This window comes from Schistocerca nitens, chromosome 8, assembly GCF_023898315.1.
Source record: "Schistocerca nitens isolate TAMUIC-IGC-003100 chromosome 8, iqSchNite1.1, whole genome shotgun sequence".
Lineage (NCBI taxonomy): Eukaryota > Metazoa > Arthropoda > Insecta > Orthoptera > Acrididae > Schistocerca > Schistocerca nitens.
The window spans coordinates 139,066,401-139,089,434 of record NC_064621.1 but is presented as its reverse complement, the minus strand read 5'-3'; the positions used below and the strand labels follow the sequence as shown (position 1 = coordinate 139,089,434).

General features: G+C 36.5%; 2 protein-coding genes across 3 annotated transcripts in view; one reads left to right on the top strand and one right to left on the bottom strand.

The window, feature by feature from the left end:
• The window catches only part of LOC126199452 (katanin p60 ATPase-containing subunit A-like 2), a 156,461-nt gene extending 155,490 nt beyond the window's left edge, over nucleotides 1-971 (bottom strand). Inside the window, exon 1 of the mRNA XM_049936372.1 lies at nucleotides 906-971. The gene's annotated coding sequence lies outside the window, so the exon portion shown is untranslated. The remainder of the gene's footprint in view (nucleotides 1-905) is intronic.
• Nucleotides 972-1,234: 263 nt separating this feature from the next.
• The window catches only part of LOC126199234 (ubiquitin-conjugating enzyme E2 Q2), an 86,925-nt gene continuing 65,125 nt past the window's right edge, over nucleotides 1,235-23,034 (top strand). Inside the window, exons 1-2 of one of the 2 annotated variants that reach the window (XM_049936025.1) lie at nucleotides 1,235-1,537; nucleotides 1,729-1,833. In XM_049936025.1, the coding sequence (XP_049791982.1) occupies nucleotides 1,376-1,537; nucleotides 1,729-1,833 (267 nt within the window). In that variant the 5' untranslated portion in view covers nucleotides 1,235-1,375. The remainder of the gene's footprint in view (nucleotides 1,538-1,728; nucleotides 1,834-23,034) is intronic. The other variant, XM_049936024.1, reaches the window with a different exon arrangement.

Here is a 23,034-nt window from a genome sequence, read left to right as displayed (position 1 = left end):
AATGGAATGACTTGGAACAAAATAATTATTAACTAAAACCGGACAGCAAAGCTGAAACTTACTCTTGAAGTCACAAATGTTAGAGAGATACTGTATTCTTCTAGCAATTCTCAAAAAATGTGTGTCAGGTATTACGGACAAAGTAAATAACTTTAGACAATTCATGCAAGTAATGGGATATTCGTCATATACGGACGATGGAGGGGATTTGTAACGCTACAAAGTAAATTTTTAAAAAAATTATAAAGCGCAATAAAGAAAATCATGTACATACAACACAACACCAAAAGAAATATTCAACCCGCTCTTTAATCTGTGAGTAGTATGAGATCTGCGAACTGGACGATTCGAATGCATTGTAGATTAAGCGCTGTGTGTCGTACTATTGTTAAGAACTACTCAACAGAATACTGTACATGAAATTACGATGTTGTCCAGTTACCAGTGATATCTCAAATTATGAGATAATACGATAATGAAAACAATACAACACCAAAAGAAATATTCAACGCGCTCTTTAATCTGTGAGTAGTATGAGATCTGCGAACTGGACGATTCGAATGCATTGTAGATTAAGCGCTGCGTGTCGTACTATTGTTAAGAACTACTCAACGGAATACTGTACATGAAATTACGATGTTGTCCAGAGTTACCAGTGATATGTCAAATTATGAGATAATACGATAATGAAAACAATTTTAGAACTGAATTTCGGGAACACAGTAATATGAATTTTGGCTTAAAATCAGAGGAGAACATTAGGTATTTTTCGTACCAATATATGGGAGCATTTTAGTAGACGTAAGGTATTATAGTTGCAGATGTGCCTTAGCAAATTGTAAATACAAGTATATATCAACTACAATCGCCATAAAGTTTTCAACACATGTTGCCATGAAACTTACAGTTATTTATTTCACGTCATACAGCAAGGAAACCAATACTTTTCGCACCCACCAATTCAGTTTACTGGTGTGTCATCAGTACTGGGCAAGATACACAGTATCCGTTGCCACGCTACCAAATAAAATCATATTCTTAAATTCTATATTATTTTTCCTGTTAATGACATTATTATTTAAAATCCATATTTAAGCCCGCGAATATCTATTAATTTAATGCAAACTCCGTGACGTTTCGATCTGTATACTTTTGGCAGCTGCATTTCCCTCTCTCAGTGGCAGCCCGTATCACAGCTGTTGTTCTTTACAGCTGCCCGAATGTGGGAATCACGAAAGCGGAAACAGCCGAGGAACTCCGAACTCGATAAAGGTCGCCATTTTCTGGGCTAGTGGTGAATGGAAGGGTAGTAATTTTGTGTTTTCAAAGTCGAAATCAATAGTGTTGCTGATTTATTTATGCAGGCTGTGTACAAATGGCTTGTCTGATAACTCTGAAACAAGAAATAAAGACTTTAGAAGCCGTTTTCCCAAAGAATCATGAGAGGTTTCAGATAGTGTCAGCTAGTGTGGACGAACTGAATTGTCGATTCGTCGGAAAGAATGGAAAGAAGTACGACATACACGCAAACATAACCGTAAGTGATATCGTGCGTTGTGTATTCACCGTTGTTTTGAAGGCATTTGCTCTATAATCCGGAAAATTATGTTGTTTGAAACTTTTTGACATTAACGAAGACAGTCCATTATGTCAAGTGCCCCGATAGCTGAAGACGGTGTTTTTAATATTAAGGTTATACGCGCAAGTAACGAAACATTGTCTTTACAGGAAACTTATCCTTCTACCCCACCAGTGTGGTTTGCCGAGTCCGAAGAAACGAGTGTGACTAATGCAGTTCAAATACTGAGCAACACCTCGGGAATGGATAATCACGTACGTGGATGCAAAGATGTCCTTCGATTTCTGGCACAAATTATTAGACTAAGAAAATCGTAAATATTTTTAGAACAAAATATTAACCAGCATGATCGTATACAACCGTAGTGCTCGTATGTTAAAGATAACCTAACTAATCTATAGATAAACGTAGTTTTTGATAAGCAGATGTTTTTCAAGTGTCGTGTATCTACTAGTTTTAGTATTTGGAAAATAAGTTTTAATTTTTGACTTCTATAGCGTGTCACTTTCGGGTCTGCGCATATTATAAGAGTGACTATATTGCCACTGCACATTGTGTACAAGATTAAGAAAAACTTATTTGAAGTTTACTGCTGATAGTTGCAGGAAAAAAATGTTTGTAAGTCAACAACTAAGTGATTGAAACGGGTGGCTTTTTTTCCGAAAGCAACGTTTGTAATTTATCGAAAATATCACGTATGTTGGGTAAAATTTTCTGCAATTTGTCTCTTTAAAAAACTCAAAGTACAAATTTTTTCATCGTTTTGTGACAGAACAATGTGATTAAAAATACTGTAAACATTAATTAGGATACCACATATCTTCTGTACAGAAACATTTTTTGCTCATTTAGAATTGGCCACCCTGTACTTGCTAGGTCCTTTTTAGGTTTATTTGTAAATAATTTCTCAGGGGACATAGTTCTGATGATAAATTAGTTGATCATTTCTATGATAAGATTTAAGAAAATTGAATTGTAGGGAAATACCGTTCCCGATTTTATTGAATCAGTTTTTGATATGTTTTATGGAGGGAATGTATTGCAGGTGCAGTTAAGAAGTATTACGAATTTCATCATACCTGCTGTACAAAATACAACATATATCAATTACATATGACTTGCTACATAGTCTCGTAACTAAATGTAGCAATAGCTTGGTTATGTACAAAGTGGTAAGAAGTGTATGCTCCTTTCATGGTCAAGGGTGATATAAACACGCAGGTAACAAGTGTAGATATACATAGCTATACAGTGTGTTAATTGTAAGTTGGCCTATTGCCACTTGGGATTGCGGGTACTGGAAGATGTAGGCCTGGTCCTCACATAGACCACGATAGAGTGAGGAACAGGAAGAGAATCGCAGGCTGCCTGTTTCTCTCTCAGCTTCTGCCTTGTTGTTTCATGAAAGCAGAAGTTACACACTTAAAATTGCAAAAATATTCCATGTGTAGGAAGTGAAATTGTAGTATGTGTTGACATGTTTAACAAAGATATTAACTGCAGTTATTACATACTCTTACCACAAGGAAAGGTAACAGCATGTAATAATTGAAGTACAAGTAACACAGTAGAAGACTAGGGCAACCTCTCAGTATTGTCAGACAGGTGGTCGCAGCAAAAACCAAATGCATTACCCACTAGAGCCTACATATGTCTTCAGAGTCAGGATTAGGGAGCTAATTGGTTAACTTACAGTCAACACGCTGTACATGTACCAGAATAACAAAACAATTCTCAGTTGTGCGGTTGAACATAGAACAAAGTGACACTATTGGTTTGTCATTACCCAGACACACAAAATGGGTGCTGGTGTATCTGGATGCAGTCGTGTGCTTTGTTAATGCACAGCACTGTTTCACTTTTATATAAGGTATTTTTGATATCTTAATCAGTCTTTGTGCTCTTTTGATGCTAGTTTCTGACAGTCTTGTTATGTAAAATAGGCAGACCACATAAAGCACAGATTTAAAACTAGTTTACTGGTGATAAGTGGTTTCTACAATTGCTTGTGGTAATTAATTCATGACATAGCACAGTGACATTATGATGGAACAGACCTTACAACAGATTTTCAGATTGTGTTGTCGTTGTGATAAGTGTCGTGGAACTTAGCTGTTATGAACTTTGTTGGTCATATCATCTACCACAGTTCTCTTGTGCAGTAGCAAATCTTCTCAGTGATTGTGGTACGTGAAAGATTGAAATTGTGTGCTTAAACTGAAGTCAAACCAAGATTGGTGCCCTACGAAAACTGTGTGCTACAAATTATGTCATCTGGGTGTGCCTTACGGACCAACTCAGAGTTCCATATTGTGAAAAGAAGCTCTTGGTTGGTTTGTGAGGTATGTTTATATGGCATAATTACAAATCCATATAGTCCGATCCACGAAGGATGGCAGTTCACAAAGGTTGAGACAAGGATAGCAGTTGAATTGTTGGTGGTTCCAACTGACAGTGGCGATATGCACACGCAAGTACTTCGTCTTGGATGAAAGCTCGTATTCTGCAAATTCTCTCTCTATAGTGCATGCAGAATTTGTCGCCTATGGCCACCATCAACCATGACAACTCACAACAAATGGAATAAAAATCGACAGTTACTGATACCCCAAGAAATCATTAATATTTACGTGTTGAGAGCCGCACATTTTGAGACTGTGGTAGATCATATCTTCAAAGAGCTACGTGTGCTACAAAAGAAAGATTTTTCAGTGGGAAGCTTTGCGTATGGTACCAGAAATGATTAGGTCATACATCTGCAGTACAGTCATCCAGAGGAAACAAAAGAAGGAACTAAATATGAGAATAAATTTTATTAGCTAATAAAGAAATTGAGTAGGGTATAATGGTTCTTTCGAGTAGCAAGGGATTGTGGAATCGTGAGATGTAGATTAAAAATGGATGCAGAACTAAAAAGAAACAGAATCGGCCAGGATGTCAGATTATTGCAGATCTAGAATGTACCAAAGATACCCTAATGAAGTCTAATGGAAACACTAGAAGGTCACTGATGAAGGGTTACAAACATCAAAATTGAGTTGTTGAGCAAGAGATTCTAAAGCCATCAAAATTATTCTGAACAGTACTAAAGGACGTTATCAGATTAAAAAAAAAAAAAAAAGGCAAGGCATACCTGTGTAACATAACCATCTTTGTCTTGTTGAAGTCATTTTACTGTTTACCTCTTGTGCAGATCAAATTAAACAGCAAATGGGGAACTAAATGTAATAAATTTGTAATTTGGTCTGAAAGTTAATAGGCTAAACTAGTGTTAAAAAAAAAGTACTGATCAGAAATGAAATCGTGGAACCAGTTGTTGAATTTTCCTATTTATGGCTGTAAGACAGTGACTGGACAGCAAAAGAAATAAAAGCAGCATATAAATTTTGTCGAGTGCTTTTGATTAACTCAGTAGAAGTTTCTAAACTAAGATCCCTAAGTGTCAGAGAAGGAAAGTTGAAAATCAGTTTATAGTGTTGGATAATGAAACATAGGCAAAGAATGGAGAGATGCCTGTTTGGAATTGCTAGAAGTGAGAGGGAGACACTCTCGTGCTTCAGAGGTCAGATAGTAGATGATATAATTGTTGCAGAAATGAAAATGGAGGTGTAGAGGGTACGAGGCTGTACAAATGAGTGGCGTATGGACCAAGAAACGTTGTTGTTGTTTTTGTTTTTTTATGATATTACAGTGAAAGGGGAGAAGAAAAGGAGAATAGCTTCTGTGAAGCTGATATAAGTTAGCTTCTCACTGTGTAAAGTGTTCTGTGGACAAGTTCTGTGTAGGAATGATGTGAGGTCCACTGCTCACTTTGCAGTGTATGTAGTGAAGGTGAGGATTGATATAACAAGGAGACAAAAATGTATGCGTTTCACACCATTGGAAGTTGAAATTGGTTTAATCATTACGGTCAGTTGAGTTCAGGAATAATGCTGTAGTACATCACTTTTCAAATGAATATAAAGTAGTTCAGGAATATTGTTTGTTACTATAACAAGGTATTGGTTGACTGTAAGTTAAGTTACTAACATATATAGTCATGCCAAAGTCTTTCTACCTCTGCATGCAAAATAAAAAGTAAATGTGCTTTTAAGTGAAAGTTTTATAACTGAGTTTGAATGTTTTATTATGTTTGTCTTGTTAACTAAAACATATCAAACTAAGACTTCGCATTCTTTCATTTCATTATGATTGTGTAAGCCGAAAACTGGTCAGTTAGAACAATGACTCAGTAATTCATTGACATTATCATTCCACAAAGACATCTTCCTATTAATAAGAGAAGCTTTTGCTGTCAGAAAGTGGACTCCGACACTACAGCTGAAAATGTATGATGTCAAAGTGCAGAGTGGAGCTAAATTATTTTAACCAGTATGTAAGCTGCATTGGCACTTGAGTAGCTGGGGTGATGGAAATTAAATGAGTGAGATGAAATGTTATGACGAAAGTAGGAGTAACAATCACAGATTTGTATTTAGTTTACCTGCCTACTGCACCTGTCCTGACTACCATAATTCCAATCTTTCACAGTTCAAGAAAATAATGTAGAAACCTGTCCAAGGAACCTTGTTTCTAACCACTACTTTGCAGTATATTTATTCCTTAATGAAATTTGTTGCAAGTAATACATCTTTATTTCCAACCAATAACTCAGTACATAGTATCAGTACTAGGAATAAGAACAATCTACATAAAGACCTAAAATCACTTACCTTGGTCCAAAAAGCGGTCCAGTATTCAGGAACACTCTTTTTCAATATATTGCCAGCAACCATTAAAAACTTCATTTCAGGTAAAACCTAGTTTAAACAGAGTTTGAAAGACTTTTTGATAGGCAACTACTCCTACTGTGTAGATGAATATCTAAACAGGGACAGTTAGACCAGCTTAAGTAAAAATGTCTGTTGGATTTTAGTTATGACAGCACTTGTTCATAACCATCAAGATTAGGTATTTTGCGTATGATAAATTTATTATTAAACTATGATTCATTCTGAGAGCATATTAATTTTGTATATATTAGCAGTTTCAGTTACTTAATGAAATCTATTCACCTATTTTGACAATCTCCTGACAAATTATCAGAGTAGTGAGTATTATATTCAGATGTTTTATGTTATAATTTCTGACATGTTCCACACCCAGAAGAGTTGTCTCATTTTTGGATCTATGGAATGAAAACAGAATCTAATCTGACTGTCCTCATATTTTGCAGTCTCTGCATATTTATTTAATTTTGCCTTTATTCCTTCAACATTTTTTAATCTGGCATGTTCCTTGATTATTCTTTTTTCACTTAGCCATTCCTGTCTTTTGTTGGACTAAAGAATTTGTGGTTTTCTTTGATTTACATTCCTGATATTTTATAACTGTAGTTTATTGCGAGCAAGGCATGAATTCCAACTTTTGACACTGGACATGCGAAAATTATTCACTATGGAACATGCCCAAGTCAAAAGGAAGCTTTCAATTCTGCTATATTCATGTCCGTTTCTGGCAGTGGACGAGTGAATTTATTAATGTCATTGCTCACACGGTAACACACCCTGACAGTTTTAAAAATGATCCATATATAAATTTTCTGTAAGGGAATCTTTTTCCATAATAAAACTGTGAAGTATGGAAAGAAATTTTTTACCTAACAGGTAACGTCAGACCCTTGATGCAAAAAATCCATTTCCTGCTGCCAGAGGTTCTTTCTTGTGGCAAACAAGAGGAAGTGAAAGGAAGATTCCTATTCAGCCTTTCATTCACACACAATGTGTTTTAAATCACATAACTAAATAAAACACACAGGCATGTAGAAAAACTCCAAACATACACCAATAGAAAGATATAAATAATAAACTGCTTCTGTGGACTACATAAATAGAGCTGTTTGTCATACACACAAATTCTAGGAATTTTCTGCTGTTTATCTGCAGAATTGTACTTATTATTTGCTTCAAATCTTTGATGAAATTAATTTTCTAGCTTGTCTTTGCAATGTGTTGGAAACAACCAAAGTATTGTGTGTCAAATTAAAATGAATTACATTAAATGAAATTTGTAACATATCTTAGAACCTGAAATTGAGTTGCTAGTACCTGAAGAGAGTACAAAGCATTGCATTTTCTTAATGTAATCTTGCTGTGCTAGTGCAAATTATAAGACATTGTCTTGGATAACCTCTGTGAAAATACTGTTTTATGGAGTTTTAACTTGAGTCTCAGGATATTCTTTAATTCAATTATAGCATTTTAGTGTCCTATGGGGAGCAGTAGAATATGAACATGTGCACTAGGGTATCTTCTATGTTTCAAATTTGCTTTTTCCTTTGTTATACCCCACCCCACCCCAATTTCATTCAACTGCAGAAATAGTTGTAATTTTAGCTCAGTAGAAAAAAAAGGGAAGGTGTGCCACTCAAAAGTAACTGATAAAGCAATGACTTTATTACCTTGAACTTGATATTATTTTTGTATTAATTTTAAAGATATGATGACCGACAACCTGACATTTCTAAAATTTTGAAACATTATCCAAATCCAAATATGATGATTTAGCTTCAAAAGGTGCTTTGATATAATAAACGGTGAAAAGGAAATTACAAATATAGCATTCCATTCTCTTCTTGTAATCATAATTCAGATTCATAACAGACTTAAATATTTTAAAGCAATAAATAACGTCCACTGATCACCTTGCACAATGGTTGTACCCTTGAGCCTGGAAAGATGCTCAGCTCAGCAAAATGAAGCTTCAATAAGATAGATCACAGTTAATTCTAAACCATCAGTAAAATCTACTCTACACTGCTGTTCTCTTAAAGTATCTCAAACAGAATAAGATATGAGACATATTGACTGTTTCAATCTTCCTGTTTTTAACTTTGGTATTGATGTAGACAGCCCTGTGTTTTTAAAGTTCATTATTTCCTTATTTCCTCTTGCCTGCCAGTTGAATAGAAGAGGCACTTTTTCCAAAAAGTGCCACATGAAACACACTCATCTCTGAAAACCATCTTATACAATACTGTTGAGTCAAAATCTAATGATCGAACGTAGGATTGTAAAAGCCCTTTCAATGATACTTTTATACTTAACATTTGCACACCCTTTTCAGTAGTAATAACTTATGGGACAGAATTATTGGCCATTACTTACCTAAGGAAACAAAATGTTTGCACTTTCACTATACCCACACTCAAAATTTATGGCACTGTCCTACCTTCCAGAACTATTAGTTCCTTCCTTCGGGAGAACAGAGGTATATAGGTTGGGAGGCATAGCTCAAAAACAGCAGCTCACTCATGCCCCCAGGATCAGAGGGACCCACACATGTTGAGAATGAGGGTAATTCTGGCAGACAGCAAAGAATTTGGAAGATTGAGCCAAGGTTGTCCTGAAAGTTGAATATCAGCTAAAGTTGCAGCAAAGTGACTGACAATGGCTTTAACATTTAATATAAATTTAAATGTTAGGAAGTCCTTCCTGAAGTTATTTGAGTGTGACTGAAAGGGAGGATGTGTTGATAGAACACATCCTGATTTAGCAAGTGAGTTTGTTTGTTTGTAGAGGAAAGTAATTAAACAAAATATTTGCATTAAGGAGAATATCGTTAATGTGTGTTAGATACATCCAAGGGCACAGGGTGGAATCTAGTGGGATGCAATGCCCAGCTTCAAATCCAAAATACACATCACTGTGTGATAATAGAGAAGTGACACACACCACTTTCAGTGAGATACGCAAGATGAAAACTGTGAACCTGTTGATTATTCCATAGCAGTTTGTGGTATCGTGGGTTTAACAGTCAAGCCTTTACCAAAATATTCCATTGGTAGTAATTTCTGTAATGTAAGTCAATTACCAAAGTTATAATTAACATCCAACACCTAAAACTGAAGTTGTCTCAGTGGTTAGATGCTGAGCAAAGGTTCCAAAGGTCTGGGTTTCAATCCTAAGTTAGTCCAATTATCCTCCTCCTCCCCCCATCCCCCCTCCCCATCTGCTCCTCTCATCACCACATATCACTTCCTTTGTCTTTGGGGCAATCTTTTACAATGTGCAAAATTACAAGTTGCATTGTGGTTCAATGTTAATGTTAAACTACAGGACCCCCATATATCTAAATGGCCAAGTCTGTTCAGAGGTCTGAGGATGACATGAGTATACCTCTCCTTAAAGGACCATGTCTAGTAAATCGCCATAATGGTCAAAGAAAACTTTGGGCTGATGTCAGCTTTACGTAAGCTGATAATGTAAATGATTATCTTTACCATTACCCACATTAAGTTTCTTTATTGTTGATGGCTTTAAAACTAGTGAAACTTTCATCCACACAGAACTCATCCCAAATCTATTTCCAGCTGTCTTTAATATGTATGTTTTCCTCAATCTCAGAAATTTTTGAAAGCATGATGCAACGCAGTGCCATCCGCAATTTGATTTCGTAGTCAAATAGGCTGCACTACCTAAAGACGAAGGGCTGGTAACTGTGAATTATCAGCTGTTGAATAATGTATTCTGTGATTTTGGTTATGAAGATAATTATAACAGCACTATGTTTTGAAACTATACTGCCTGAACAGCATTCTGTGTTAGACTATAGGATGTAAGTTTTTGCTGAAAATCACAGAGTAGAACATGATTACATTCCATCCTGGATTTTCCAGAGTAGAACAAACTCAGTCAACTAACAAAATAGTATTGTTATTAGAACCAAAAATGACACAGTAACCACAACAGCAAAGCAAAGATATATTTTTTAATTTCACAGAACACAGTCATGCACAGAATGAAAGTACATCTCTGCTGCGCTCCCTTTATGAATAAACAAATACTGAAAACAAGACACTCAATATAACAATTTCACTGTTGTTAACATTCCATCTCATTTTATTGAGTTTTTGAGATCATGACAGAACTATTCTGTCCTATGTGAATTTGTCTCTAAGGGAATCATAAATAAATCTGCCAACAGCCCATCAGGAAAAAGTGTAACAAATTTGTCTCACTGCCTTCAACACGTTCATGTCTATAACAATATTTAATGTAAATATAATAGAGGGAAACATTCCACGTGGGAAAAATATATCTAAAAACAAAGATGATGTGACTTACCGAACGAAAGTGCTGGCAGGTTGATAGACACACAAAAAAACACAAACATACACACGAAATTCAAGCTTTCGCAACAAACGGTTGCTTCATCAGGAAAGAGGGAAGGAGAGGGAAAGACGAAATGATGTGGGTTTTAAGGGAGAGGGTAAGGAGTCATTCCAATCCTGGGAGCGGAAAGACTTACCTTAGGGGGAAAAAAGGACAGGTATACACACGCGCGCGCGCACACACACATATCCATCCGCACATACACAGACACAAGCAAACTGCTTGTCTCTGTGTATGTGCGGATGGATATGTGTGTGCGTGTGCGTGCGCGCGAGTGTATACCTGTCCTTTTTTTTCCCCCTAAGGTAAGTCTTTCCGCTCCCGGGATTGGAATGACTCCTTACCCTCTCCCTTAAAACCCACATCCTTTCGTCTTTCCCTCTCCTTCCCTCTTTCCTGATGAAGCAACCGTTTGTTGCGAAAGCTTAAATTTCGTGTGTATGTTTGTGTTTTTTTGTGTGTCTATCGACCTGCCAGCACTTTCGTTCGGTAAGTCACACAATATTTAATGTGTTTGATGCGTTCATGATGCTCTGCATTTTTAATCAAGTGAATAGCACTTTGATTGCCGACACGTACTCTAGCTTTGAAGCAATTGATTTTTCCGTCAGAATTCTGCTTCGTACTAGAGAACCAATTGTATACAGGTGCCTTGTGACTGTGTGGTAATGATACCAGATCCAGAGTTTTGTTCTTCTTCAAGGATGCTATCTCCTATTCCATTGCATACTGCCACTTCGATAACTCTTGTGATGCCATTGCTTTTTCGAAAGTTCAGTGTTCAGAGAGAATGGCAGAACAGACTATATCTTGGTCTCAAAAGCATGCAGGTGCTCGCAGAATAGATTAATCTCTCAGCTTAGTGTTTTCATTTTCTTTCATTGTTCACTATAGTTGGCTCCATGTACGAAGGTGGCCCAATTTTTCAGCCATCCTGTGCATCCCCCTCCATTGACTGCAAGCAACCAGTAACATTCATCTCTCTCTGAACTACGATCTGTGATTTACAACCAGACTGCGAGAATCGCTCTCCCGCATGCTGCACTGTTGACGTACTTGAGACAATGCAGATTCATTCGCAGAGTGACTAAATTAGTCGTTCAGTTGTTTGTTACTTTCTTGTATCGGTACAACTGTTTAAATGTGTGTCTGTGAATGTTTTAGTGTGACTGCCAAATAAATATGTCAAATGATGACAATAAACGTGAAGTGCTCCACGAACAGGTGAATAGGTTTATTTACTTCTTTACTACACTTAAAATTTTTCGAATGTGGATCTGAAAGCACTACTCCTATTTTTAACATTTTGAAGATACAAGAGCAAACCGGAGAGACAGTGTCAGCAAGACAACTGTACAGCGAATAGTAAATGTCAGGAAAAAAATAATTTTGTATCACCCAGAAAGCATCAAAATTGCAGGAAACCTATAATATAAATGGATGGTTTTGACAATGATATTTTAAAGTGCTGTGTGTTTGAAATGTATAGAAATAGTGAATACCTGTTATCACAAAAACTTGTTATAATTATGGAAGAAAAAATTGGCTTCAGAGGTATAGCACTTCGTCAGTGCAGGTGACAAGAGGTGCAATGACATAGGTGCATCACAAACTACATCCCTTATAAAGATGCACGATACGAGAGAAGCAGATAGTTCAAAACTTGATGAACTGTGGGTGAGTCAGAATCATTCCATGAATACCTGCTGGAAACGAGCGAAGGTGCTGGTGGCTTGAAAGTTTCCATAGGAATAGGTTCTCGGGTAATTATTCTGCATGCTGGCGCATCTCCTGGTTTTGTTCGTGACACTAAACAAGTATGTAGATGTAAAAACAACAGCAACATTTGGAAATATACGCTGCCAGTTTCAAGAAATGGTTCACTGACCATTCTTACCACACCTTACTTCAAAATTGGTTGTTGTAATTACCATGACAGTTATCATTCACCAGTAACAGAAAAAACATTAAGTACAAACACCAGGAAAGTAGATATAGTGCCTGGTTTAAATAAAAATATTCTGCACATTATAAGCCAGACCATTGCCAAACTTCTGCAGCTTGTTAGTTTATACAAGTCATGTGACAGAACATACAAATTTGACTTTAATGCGCGTGAGTGTGGTCACAAGTTTTACTTTTACCCGCATATCAGTGTCAGTATACTCTAATAAAATTAATTTGGGCACAGGTTAAAAGATACCTGGGTGGGGGAAAAACAAAACATAACACACTGAATCGCTTATGCATGAAGCAATAGACAACATATCACTTCAGTGTGGGGACACTGTCAGAAAAAAGACATACTGTATGCAGCAAGCAGACTAGCTTTAGATAAAGACTTAGATAGGGAGGTGAAAATGGATAGAAGCCCTGAACCTATCATCCTAACTTTACAATCAAATGGTTCAGACATGGGCTCGGATAGCAGTGACGATTGTATTGCAATGTAGTCTCTGGAACAAAATAAACTAATAATATTTCTTGGTTTTAAAGATTCATGGTTTAAAAAATGTTTGCCAATGTATCAATTGCATACATGTTATATGAGAACTTCATAGCTTTCATTGATCTGGAATTTGTATCTTATGAAGAATGTAGACTATAATATTCCACATATTGTCCAAGGAAAAAATTAATCATGTCATATGCTCTAACTACGCAAGAGAATGAAGCTAGATAAGAATACTCCGATATTGTGACAAATAAACCCCTATGATTTTCAAGGCATGAATAGGAAAATGCCTTAAAATGAGAGTAAGGGTTACCTGTTGAGATATCAGTGTTTTTCGATGTTCTCGGTCAGCATTCCCTAGAGTTATTCGAGAAGAAGGTTAATTGTTTGCCTGTTCAGTGGATCATAAATGCGGTCCATCATTGTAATGTCGACTGAGTTGACAGCAAAAAATAAGATGACATACGAACAGTTTTAATGAAAATCTTTTTCACTAGTCTTTGCTACCAGTAATTCTTTTTTGCTCACAGTAATTTACGTTTAACTACTCTCTCTCTCTCTCTCCACACACACACACACACACACACACACATTCATTTTTACTGATAATATAGTCCAAATTAGACAGTCGTCATTTTGAGAAAAAATGTACTTTATGTCTCCACAAAGCTGCACCAGCTCTTCTTCCCTTCTTGCCTCGTGGGGACTAATGCTTTTTAGCAGTGGACACAACATAAGACATGAAGTAAGATTTCTTTCTTGTAGACGACTGATGGAAATTGGTTTTAAAATGTGTTAGTCCCCATGCAGATTTGAACATACAAATACAATGTACCATAGGGAAATAAACCTGACTGTTGCCCGCAGCAACACAGTTCGTCAACACGGTCTTTGTCTGCCTGCTCTCTGCCACCATGGAAGCCCCATCCTATGTAACGTGGGCTATAGTATCATCCTCTAAGCTCCTGATCTTCTTCTGCAGCATTGTGCCTCACGAAAAATTCAGCATCTCTCTATTGCACTAAGGTTAAGCCATAGGTTTCTTGTAAATAGTCTTCTTGGGTTTGCTGCTGGCTAACGTTGTGCAATTTCCAAAATTTTCTCGGAACAACTGTCTGATATATTCAGGTGGTTGAACCTTGCTGGTGGCTAGATATGATTGACTTCATATTTTTCATATGGAATAACATTATTGTTTGCTTTACATGGTTGTTGATCTAAGATATAAGCAGTGTAGTTTACTGCCTCTGTCCACAATTTTTGGCATAAGTATGCATCCAGTAACATGGTGTGTGCACACATGACAGTGGACATGATTTCTCCTTGAATTTGACCATTCTGCTGTGTTATTTCATTTTTCTTGAAATAATCTTCAACTCAATTTTTTATAGATTGGTCCCATTGTCACTTCTCAAAAGTCTGATTTTGTTTCCAGTTTGCCTTGTCAGATATTGAAATTCCAAAAATACAAGAAAAATATTATGTTCGCTGTTAAGAAATCACATAAGTCTGTCTGAAGCGCAGTAGTCCTTGAAAACAATGTACTAATGTGCCCTTCCAAGAGATGTTTGTCTCATTCATCCACTCAAATCCCCATGAATAAATTCACCAGGAACTTATTGATTCCAGATTTGAATTAAACAATTTTCTTTTCATTTTGCCATACTGATGTGATTTATAAGTATAATTTTTCTTCGTTTTTAAACAGGGAATTAAATTCTATCAGCCATATTCTTTATACTTTTTAAATGTATGTGTCCAAGTCTGTTGTGCCAGACCATTTTGGAATTCAAGGAAACAGGATTTGCTTGTAATGCATCTGGACATGTAAACAGCACTTGATAACACTGGTTGTCCATCTTAATTCGTGCTGCTACTAGAACTGAATAGCAAACTTTTGTTCTCTTGTCATCAAAAATAACGTTTAATTCCTCCCATTACGACAGCACCCACTGAAGCTAAATTTCTCCTTAGCTTTTGAATATATAACGAGTTTCTTAAAGTGTGAGGTTGCCATTTTCCTCTCAACTAAAGACAATACTTCATCATCATTTCTACTGACCATGTGAGAAGAATTGTTATTTTTCCAATTGAACTTACTTGTGTAGTCCACAATAATTGCTGGGAATACTGTCGACATTTCATCACATTATAAAAATGTTTGTTTCCGGTTCAATAATCTTGAAGTCAAATTATCAAACATTTGTTGATCGTCAGGGACACGAGTCCCAAGCAGTCGAAAAAGTTCCAGATTTTTTTGACACACTTATCAAAATTTTAGTCACTTTGTCAATTTCTATAACTGGTTCTCCAGTATTGGCTAATGCTTGTACCAAAGATTGTGTGTGTTGGTGACATTGTGTCATCAGAAAATTTCTGCTGCAAGGCAGATTGCTGTTTGTGGAAATAGCTTCATTCTCTCTCACATTCCAGTTACATTTGTGCTCATTATGACACATTGCAATTGATCATATTCCATTGCAGTAGATAGGATCATCATCTTTACATTTAAGCCATCTGTTAACAAGAGTGAGCTTGTTATATTGAGTGCCTCATTTTCAGTTTTCATAATGTGTGTGCACCATAGATGTGCTTTTATTCTGCGCAAACCCATATTATGTGCCATTGTAAAAAATATAAATCTTTGCTTTGTTTTGTCACCATGGTTACTGTGTCACTTTTGGTTCTAATAAAAAGTGTTTTGTTATTTGGCTCAGTTTATTCTCCATTATTTCCAGCAAAATATAATTACAGACAACAGGTTATGGAGTCAGGCAGTTGTGTACATATTCTTTGTGTGTAATAACTGCCTTTGATCGGAGTTCCATTCAAGTGAACTGTGACACTTGACTCTCAAGTTCTGGGAGAGTCTTATTATATATGTCCTTTGTTGTCATTTTGAACAAAGTAGTGTAAGTTCGAATTGCATGAAGGTGGATAAATTGAAGACTGACAATGCAAATGAATGCCTCTGCCACTGTGCAATGATAGTTTGTGTTGATTGTTTTAAAACTTGTTAACTAGTGAAACTCTAGGCCAGACAGAAATCTGCCAAAATCTATGGCCAGAAATCTGTAGTATGTATGTTTTCATCTCGTTCAGAAGTTACTGTAAACCTGGCGCGACAACATGCCATCTACAGTTTGTGTTCAGTCAAATAGACTGCACCACCTAAAGATGAAAACCACATAGATGTGAAGTACCAGCTGCTAAATGACATTTTCTCTGTGATATTGGTTATAAAGATAAGTCTGACAACACCAATGTTTTGGAACAACACTGCCTGAGTAGCATTCAGTGTTCAAGAGCTGTAAGTACTGAGAACAATATTTTATTTGCACCTGCTTTATGAACATCTGTTAGATGCTTTTTGACTGTCAAGTAGTTTGTTGAAGAAGCTCTAGAAGTTTCTTTCATCTACTTACCTTTACAACATTAAATCTTTAGAACAAATGGCCAGATGTGAGTAGGACTAAATGCTCTGAGGGTTTTATTCAAACTTATAATGTGTCTAGGCACTTAATCCATTCCAGGAATCGAGAATCTCAATTTTTGCCTGTTATCATCAACATCGATACTGGCAATATATCAGTCCCAAAAATTCCAAGATGTTAGAGAATGTTTTAATTTCAAATTAGGAGTTGGATCATAAATCACAAAAGAAATATTTTTTCATGTGATAGAAATACAAATTATTAATTTTCCGATTCTCCCCCCCCCCTCCCCCCCCTCACCCCCTCCCCCCTCCCCCCTCCCCCCCTCCCCCCGTCCCCCCCCCCCCTACTTGCACTGTGAAACCCCGATTCTTCCAGATTTCATGTTTCAAGGTCTATGAAAAGCACCCTGTAGGTTTTGACGAGAGAATTTGTGAGTGTTAAAATATGCGATATAAATGTGACAATATATTTGGTTGCTTCAGTTTTTTTATGCTGTATTATTTGACATAAATTTTAAATTAATACGTGTACCCATTTCTGAGAAAAAGGATTTGCAACAGTCGGCCAGACAGACACAACAAAGTTCAAGGCTTCAGTTTTTACCGATTGAAGTATGGAGGCCTAAAAAATCAATAAAAGACTCTTGGTCTGCGATGTGATGTAATTTAGTAGTGAAGGTAATGACTCGCCAAATGGTGATAGCATTGAATCATCTAAATGCACCAAAATTATGTACATTCTGTAAGATTAATATCTGTAGTCAGAGTGCAGTAATTGTACTAGTAGCTCTGTTATTACCAGGCATGTCTCCTGCTGAGCTAGAACAGCATTGAACCTTGTTCAGTTACTCAAAGTTTAATATTGTACAGTGAAGTGAATTTGTGTAGTGGGTTCATTTTCTGAACTAATTTCAAAATTCATCTCCAGTAAGCGATGTTCATACAACTGGCTATACGAATTTGTTTTCTTGAAGAGTCTGCTGGAAATGCTTTTGAAAACAGCTCTACCTCTTCTGAGGGATTAAACAGGAAAAAAAGAAGGAAAAAAAAGGGAAAAAAAAGAAAAAAAAACTCTGAATCTGAGAGATCGTGCAGAACAGATTGTATGGAATCAGCAGTTCATTTTTAATGTGTTAAATACTAAACAATATTGTTTTTTCAGATGTCATTGAGTTGTAAGAATATATAGCAGCATTAATAATTGTTCTGAGTCTGTAGCAATGATTCATTTCTGTAAAAGTATGGTATCAGCTAAAATACAAGCTCTAGCCATAATGTAATCAGTATCCGCTTTGTAATGGTGTATATGATTTGATGCTCCTCATATCTGTGTTACTTACTGATGCAAGCAGCTTCTCAATTGGCCTAACATGGTTGGGCTAAACAGATTCCAGAGACTGGCCTTACAGTAAAAATTTAGAGCAGATCCTGCCTGAAAATCCCAACAGCCTATTGTGAAGTTCATTGTTGTTTACATAATGGTTCACTTGGACCTTTGTCCCTTTTAATCCAGTCACTCATTTCTTAACTGTTGAAATTGAAGTAACAGGTTACTAACAAACCTTACCAGCTTGGAATGAATTTCTGTTGGCGATAATGTGTGTGAAACAGGTAATTATATGCTGGCACACTGCTCCAGTTTACCCATTTTAGCAAAGCATTCATAATATTAATACTTTCATAGTGCTGTATAAATAGAACTTATCTGCAAGTCAAATTGACCATTGTCTTGCATTATTGCACAGGTGCTAACATATTGTCAACATCCTCTCTTTGCCAGACAGAGAATTTTTCACATTACTCTCATACGCTTTATCAGTAAATTGTCAAAGTATTAATAGCGGAGTTCCCGAATTTACTGCCCTCCAGGGAAGTTGTTGTGCTCAGATTATTCTTGGGATCGAGAGCTGGCTGAAACCTGAAGTAGAAAGTTGTGAGATGTTTAGTGAGCCATGGAACGTATATTGGTATGTCAGATTAGACACCATAGGAGGAGGAGTGTTCAAGTGTAACGAAGTTTTCTGGTCGCATATAACAGGTTTAGGTGAAACCAAGTTAATTGTCAGAGGTCTTTACAGGCCACGCACTTCTGCTGTGAGAGTCAGTCATTCACAGAAAGTCCACGGTCAGTAGCACGTAAATACCCAGATCGTGCATACAAGAGACTACTTTAAACTATCTAGTGTAGACTGGCTGTAGTAGTTAATAAAAACAAAAAAAGAAAAATATTAGAGAAGAAAAGAAAAAGGTTGAAAATGTGGGAAGAAATCGTAAGTGAAAATGGGTTTTTTAAAATCGTTCATGACCTTGAAAAAGGGAAAGAATGAAAAGCAAATCGGACTTCGTGTTACAGAAAAGCTATCAGACTTCGTTATTCGGAAAAGCTATTGTTGGGGTGGTCCTTGTGGCGGTTTTGAGCAAAAAAAAACAATTTCCACTACAAAAATTATTGAAAAAGAACAGAGAATAACAAAATGTAACTGACGGGGAAATGACGTAGCTTAGAGTTCATTCTTTACCAGGTTAACATGTCTTCTTTTGTGCGGCGTCCAGGTCTTCAAAAATCTCCTCCAATTCTGCGTGAAAAGTCTGCTCCGAAATCTTGTAATCGTCCAGGAGTCACTAATTTATACCAATTAAAATCATCTTGATACTGTATGCAATTTAATTTACTTTGCTACTTCCATCCTCCGAATTTCTTAACAACTTCCACAATATGTCTACACATTAAAATCTGATCAAAACTAGCTATTAAGTTTTTTACGTCAGCCTCAGATCACGTCTGCCTTAAGCTTCGGCTATCAAGAGACAATTGAAACGGATAGAAAACAAAAAAAGTTACAATTTTGGTATTTTCTCTGCCGACGAGCGCTCATACCGCTGCGACGGGATATTTTTTATCTGAGGGAACGAGTGTAGCGCGGCGAAATTCAAAGCCCCGCTACATGGCACACCTATGGATTCATTGCAGGGAGTACAGACGGACTGTCTTGTCATGTACTGTTGAACTTGTTTTCCAAAAACTGTCTTCAGCAGTTCTTCTGCAACTAGTATGCAGTGGAAATATCTCAGACCTTGTGGCTAGAGACAGGCTGTACCTTACCAACAGCATCATTCTAGAGATCGGGATTAGTGATTGTGATGTATTCATAGCAACTTTAGTTATGAAAGCTAATAAATCAATCAAGAAGGCCAGGAGAATGTTTCTCCTAATCAGTTGGTAACATCTCCCTTATTCAGTGAACTGACATAATGTAGTTTGGGTATGGTAAACATAGAGGAATTATGGGCAAAGTTTAAACAGATTGTAAATGGAGAAGTGTGTGCCTAATAAGTGATTTGAGGACAGAAAAGGCCCACAGTGGTTTAAAAACAAAATGTGGAAAATGTTGAGGAAGCAGAGGCTGTTAAACTCTGTTCAAAAGAGAATGTGTATTTGTGAAAAGATCTACCTGCAAAACATGCAACTACCACCGTCATACCTTAGCAAAAGACCTAGCTGAGAATCAGAGAAAATGCTGGTCCTGTGTAAAATTGCTAAGTTGGGCTAGTCTTCCATCCTGTCACAAGTTGCCCAGTCTGGTGGTGCAGCATACAAAGATAGCAAAACAAAAGTCAAAGTTTTAAATTATAAATTTTAGAAATCATTCGCACAGAAGAATTATACAAAAAAAAAATCACCGCACAGTGTCCCGTGTGGATGACATAGTAACAAACATCCCCAGAGTTGATGAGAAAATGAAATGGTTGGAAAAAAGGTTTCCACGTCCAGGTGGAATTACATTCGATTTTACAAAGAGTACTCTATGCCGTTGGCCTGTTACTTAGCTTGCATATATTACGAATGTCTCGCTCAGCGCAAAGTCCCAAGCGACTGGAAAAAAATGAAGGTAATTCTTGTATCTAAGAAGGGTAAAAGAATGGACTTGCAAAATTACACACCAATATCCTTAAACATCGGTCTGCTGCAGAATTCTTGAATATATTCTGAGTGTAATTTCCTATGGCTTATAACCACGAATCGGCATGGTTTTAGAAAGCATCACTCGTGTGAAATTCAGCTTGCCCTTTCTCTCATGATATACTGCGAGCTATGGATGAAGGGAAACGGGCAGATTCCGTATTTCTCGATTCCTGGCCCGCTGCAGCGTTTTAATGAAGGTACAAGCCTATGGAATAGGTTCCCAGATATGAGTGGCTGGAAGACATCTTAAATAATAGAATCCACTGTTCTCTTCCATGGCAAGTGTTCATCAGAGACAAGAATGTCATCAGGAGTGCCCCAGGGAAGTGTCTTAGGGCCAATATTATTTTCTATATACATAAATAATCTGATGGACAAGGTGGGATGCAGTGTGCACTTGTTTGCTGATGATGTTTAGTGTACAGAAAGGTGTTGAAGTTGAATGACTTCAGGAGGATACAAGTTGACTCAGACAACATTTCTGTGTGATGTGATGAATATCAGCTTTCTCTAAGTGTAGAAAAATGCAAGTTAATGCAGATTACTATGAAAAATGGACCCGTAATGTTCGGATACAGCATTAGTAATGTCCTGCTTGTCGATTAAATATCTGGGCATATATGTGGGACACACACATAAATAACTTGTCTAGAAAACTATCATCTGTTTGCTATGGCCAAAGAATTTTAAAGGCTAAAACAAGCAAAACAACAGTACTGCAGGCGTACTATGCACAGTTCCACTCACTAGTCCGATATGGGATCATTTTCTGGGGATACTCAGCTCACATTGTAAAGGTTTTTAGAAAGCAAAAAAGAGCTCTAAGAATAGTTTGTGGTCTTTAAAAGGTGGAGTCCTGTAAATCAAATTTTACTGAGCTTGGTGTTCTAAATGTTCCAAGTTTATTCATTTATGAAACTGTCTTGTTCACTAGGGACTACCTCCTGAAAACAAACTGCTACAGAACAAAAATGTACAGCTATAGTACCAGAGGGGAATCAAATATACATAAAAAATATCACAGAACCACCACCTATCAGAGGAGCATAATTAACATTTGTGTAATACTACTCAATAAGATACCAGAGGAAATAAAAAATGCTACTCATCCAATATTTAAAGCTAAACTAAAGGCATTTCTAATAAAGCACTGTTTCTATTCTGTCAGAGAATTTCTGAATACGTAACAAAATTAATTGTAATAGGTACCTATTTTTAATTTGCCTACTATTTTGCTAATACTATGTATTATTGTAACTTATCTTTGACCTGTCCAATATCAATTGTACAATTTGTGCTGTATGATAAAACTGGACCAATAAAACATCAAATCCAATCAAATAAAAAATTTAAAATGTTGTCATAAACTACTCATTAAGAGATACAACCTTATGTCAAATGTTTAAGACAGTAGACAATTATTACAGCTAGAAAATGTGTATAAGCCTAAGCAATGGAACTCTCAGCACACAAATACCCGCATTACATTCATTTCTAAATGAGGATGGCACTTAGTGACTTGCCAAAGCTTTACATGTAATTTCCAGCCTTTCCTAAGCTTGGTCTTGATTCCTTACTTAACATTAAACACTTAACATATTAACTCATTTGTTAAGTAATAAGAAGTCGGAAGCTGTTTTATAGCTGGGAATTCGATTCTTTACAGAATAGGGTTTCACCAGTACCATCAGAAAGTGTTTCCTAACACTTAAATTTACATTCAATGTACGCAAATTTCTCTTACTCGGAAATTCTTAGCTTGCTATTGTCAGTCTTACATGTCAGATCCACTCAAATTCTGCCCTAATTGCATATTTTGCTGTCCACGTACCAAAAACTCTTACAGTTATTAGCGTTTTATTTCCTAATCTAATTTCCTCAGCACTGCCTGATTTAATTTGACAACTTTCAATTACTCATATTTCATTTTTGTTGATTTTATATCTTGTAACTTCTTCTCAAGATGTTATCCATTCCATTCAATTGCTTTTCCAGGTCTTTTGCTATCTCTGACAACTACAATGTCATCAGCAAACCTTAAGTAAAATCTTAGGATGCTGTATTACAAAGTGTCACATTGTAGTAGCAGAAGCCATCATTGCCTGAATGTAACAGAGAAAGTGGATATGTGGCAGAAGTAGATGATGGCAGTAGTTCTTTAGTTTTTTCTCCAATTTCCTCCTGAATCCATGATAAGCTCCTCAATACAGAGATCAACAAGTGTCCTAAGTCCATCCAACAACATGAGGTGCTCAAGTGTCTGTAAAACATGCACTGGGTTAAAAACTTTGTACAATGTCTTCTTAACTTGTCTGGGAATGGTGTCTATAGTTGCTATATAATTACTGTAGGTATTTTCGATCCACCTATACAGGATTAAAATTTCAGTGGTTGCATTTTCTTCCTGCTTACACCCAGAAATGTCTGCATCCAAGTTTGTCTTTGGGA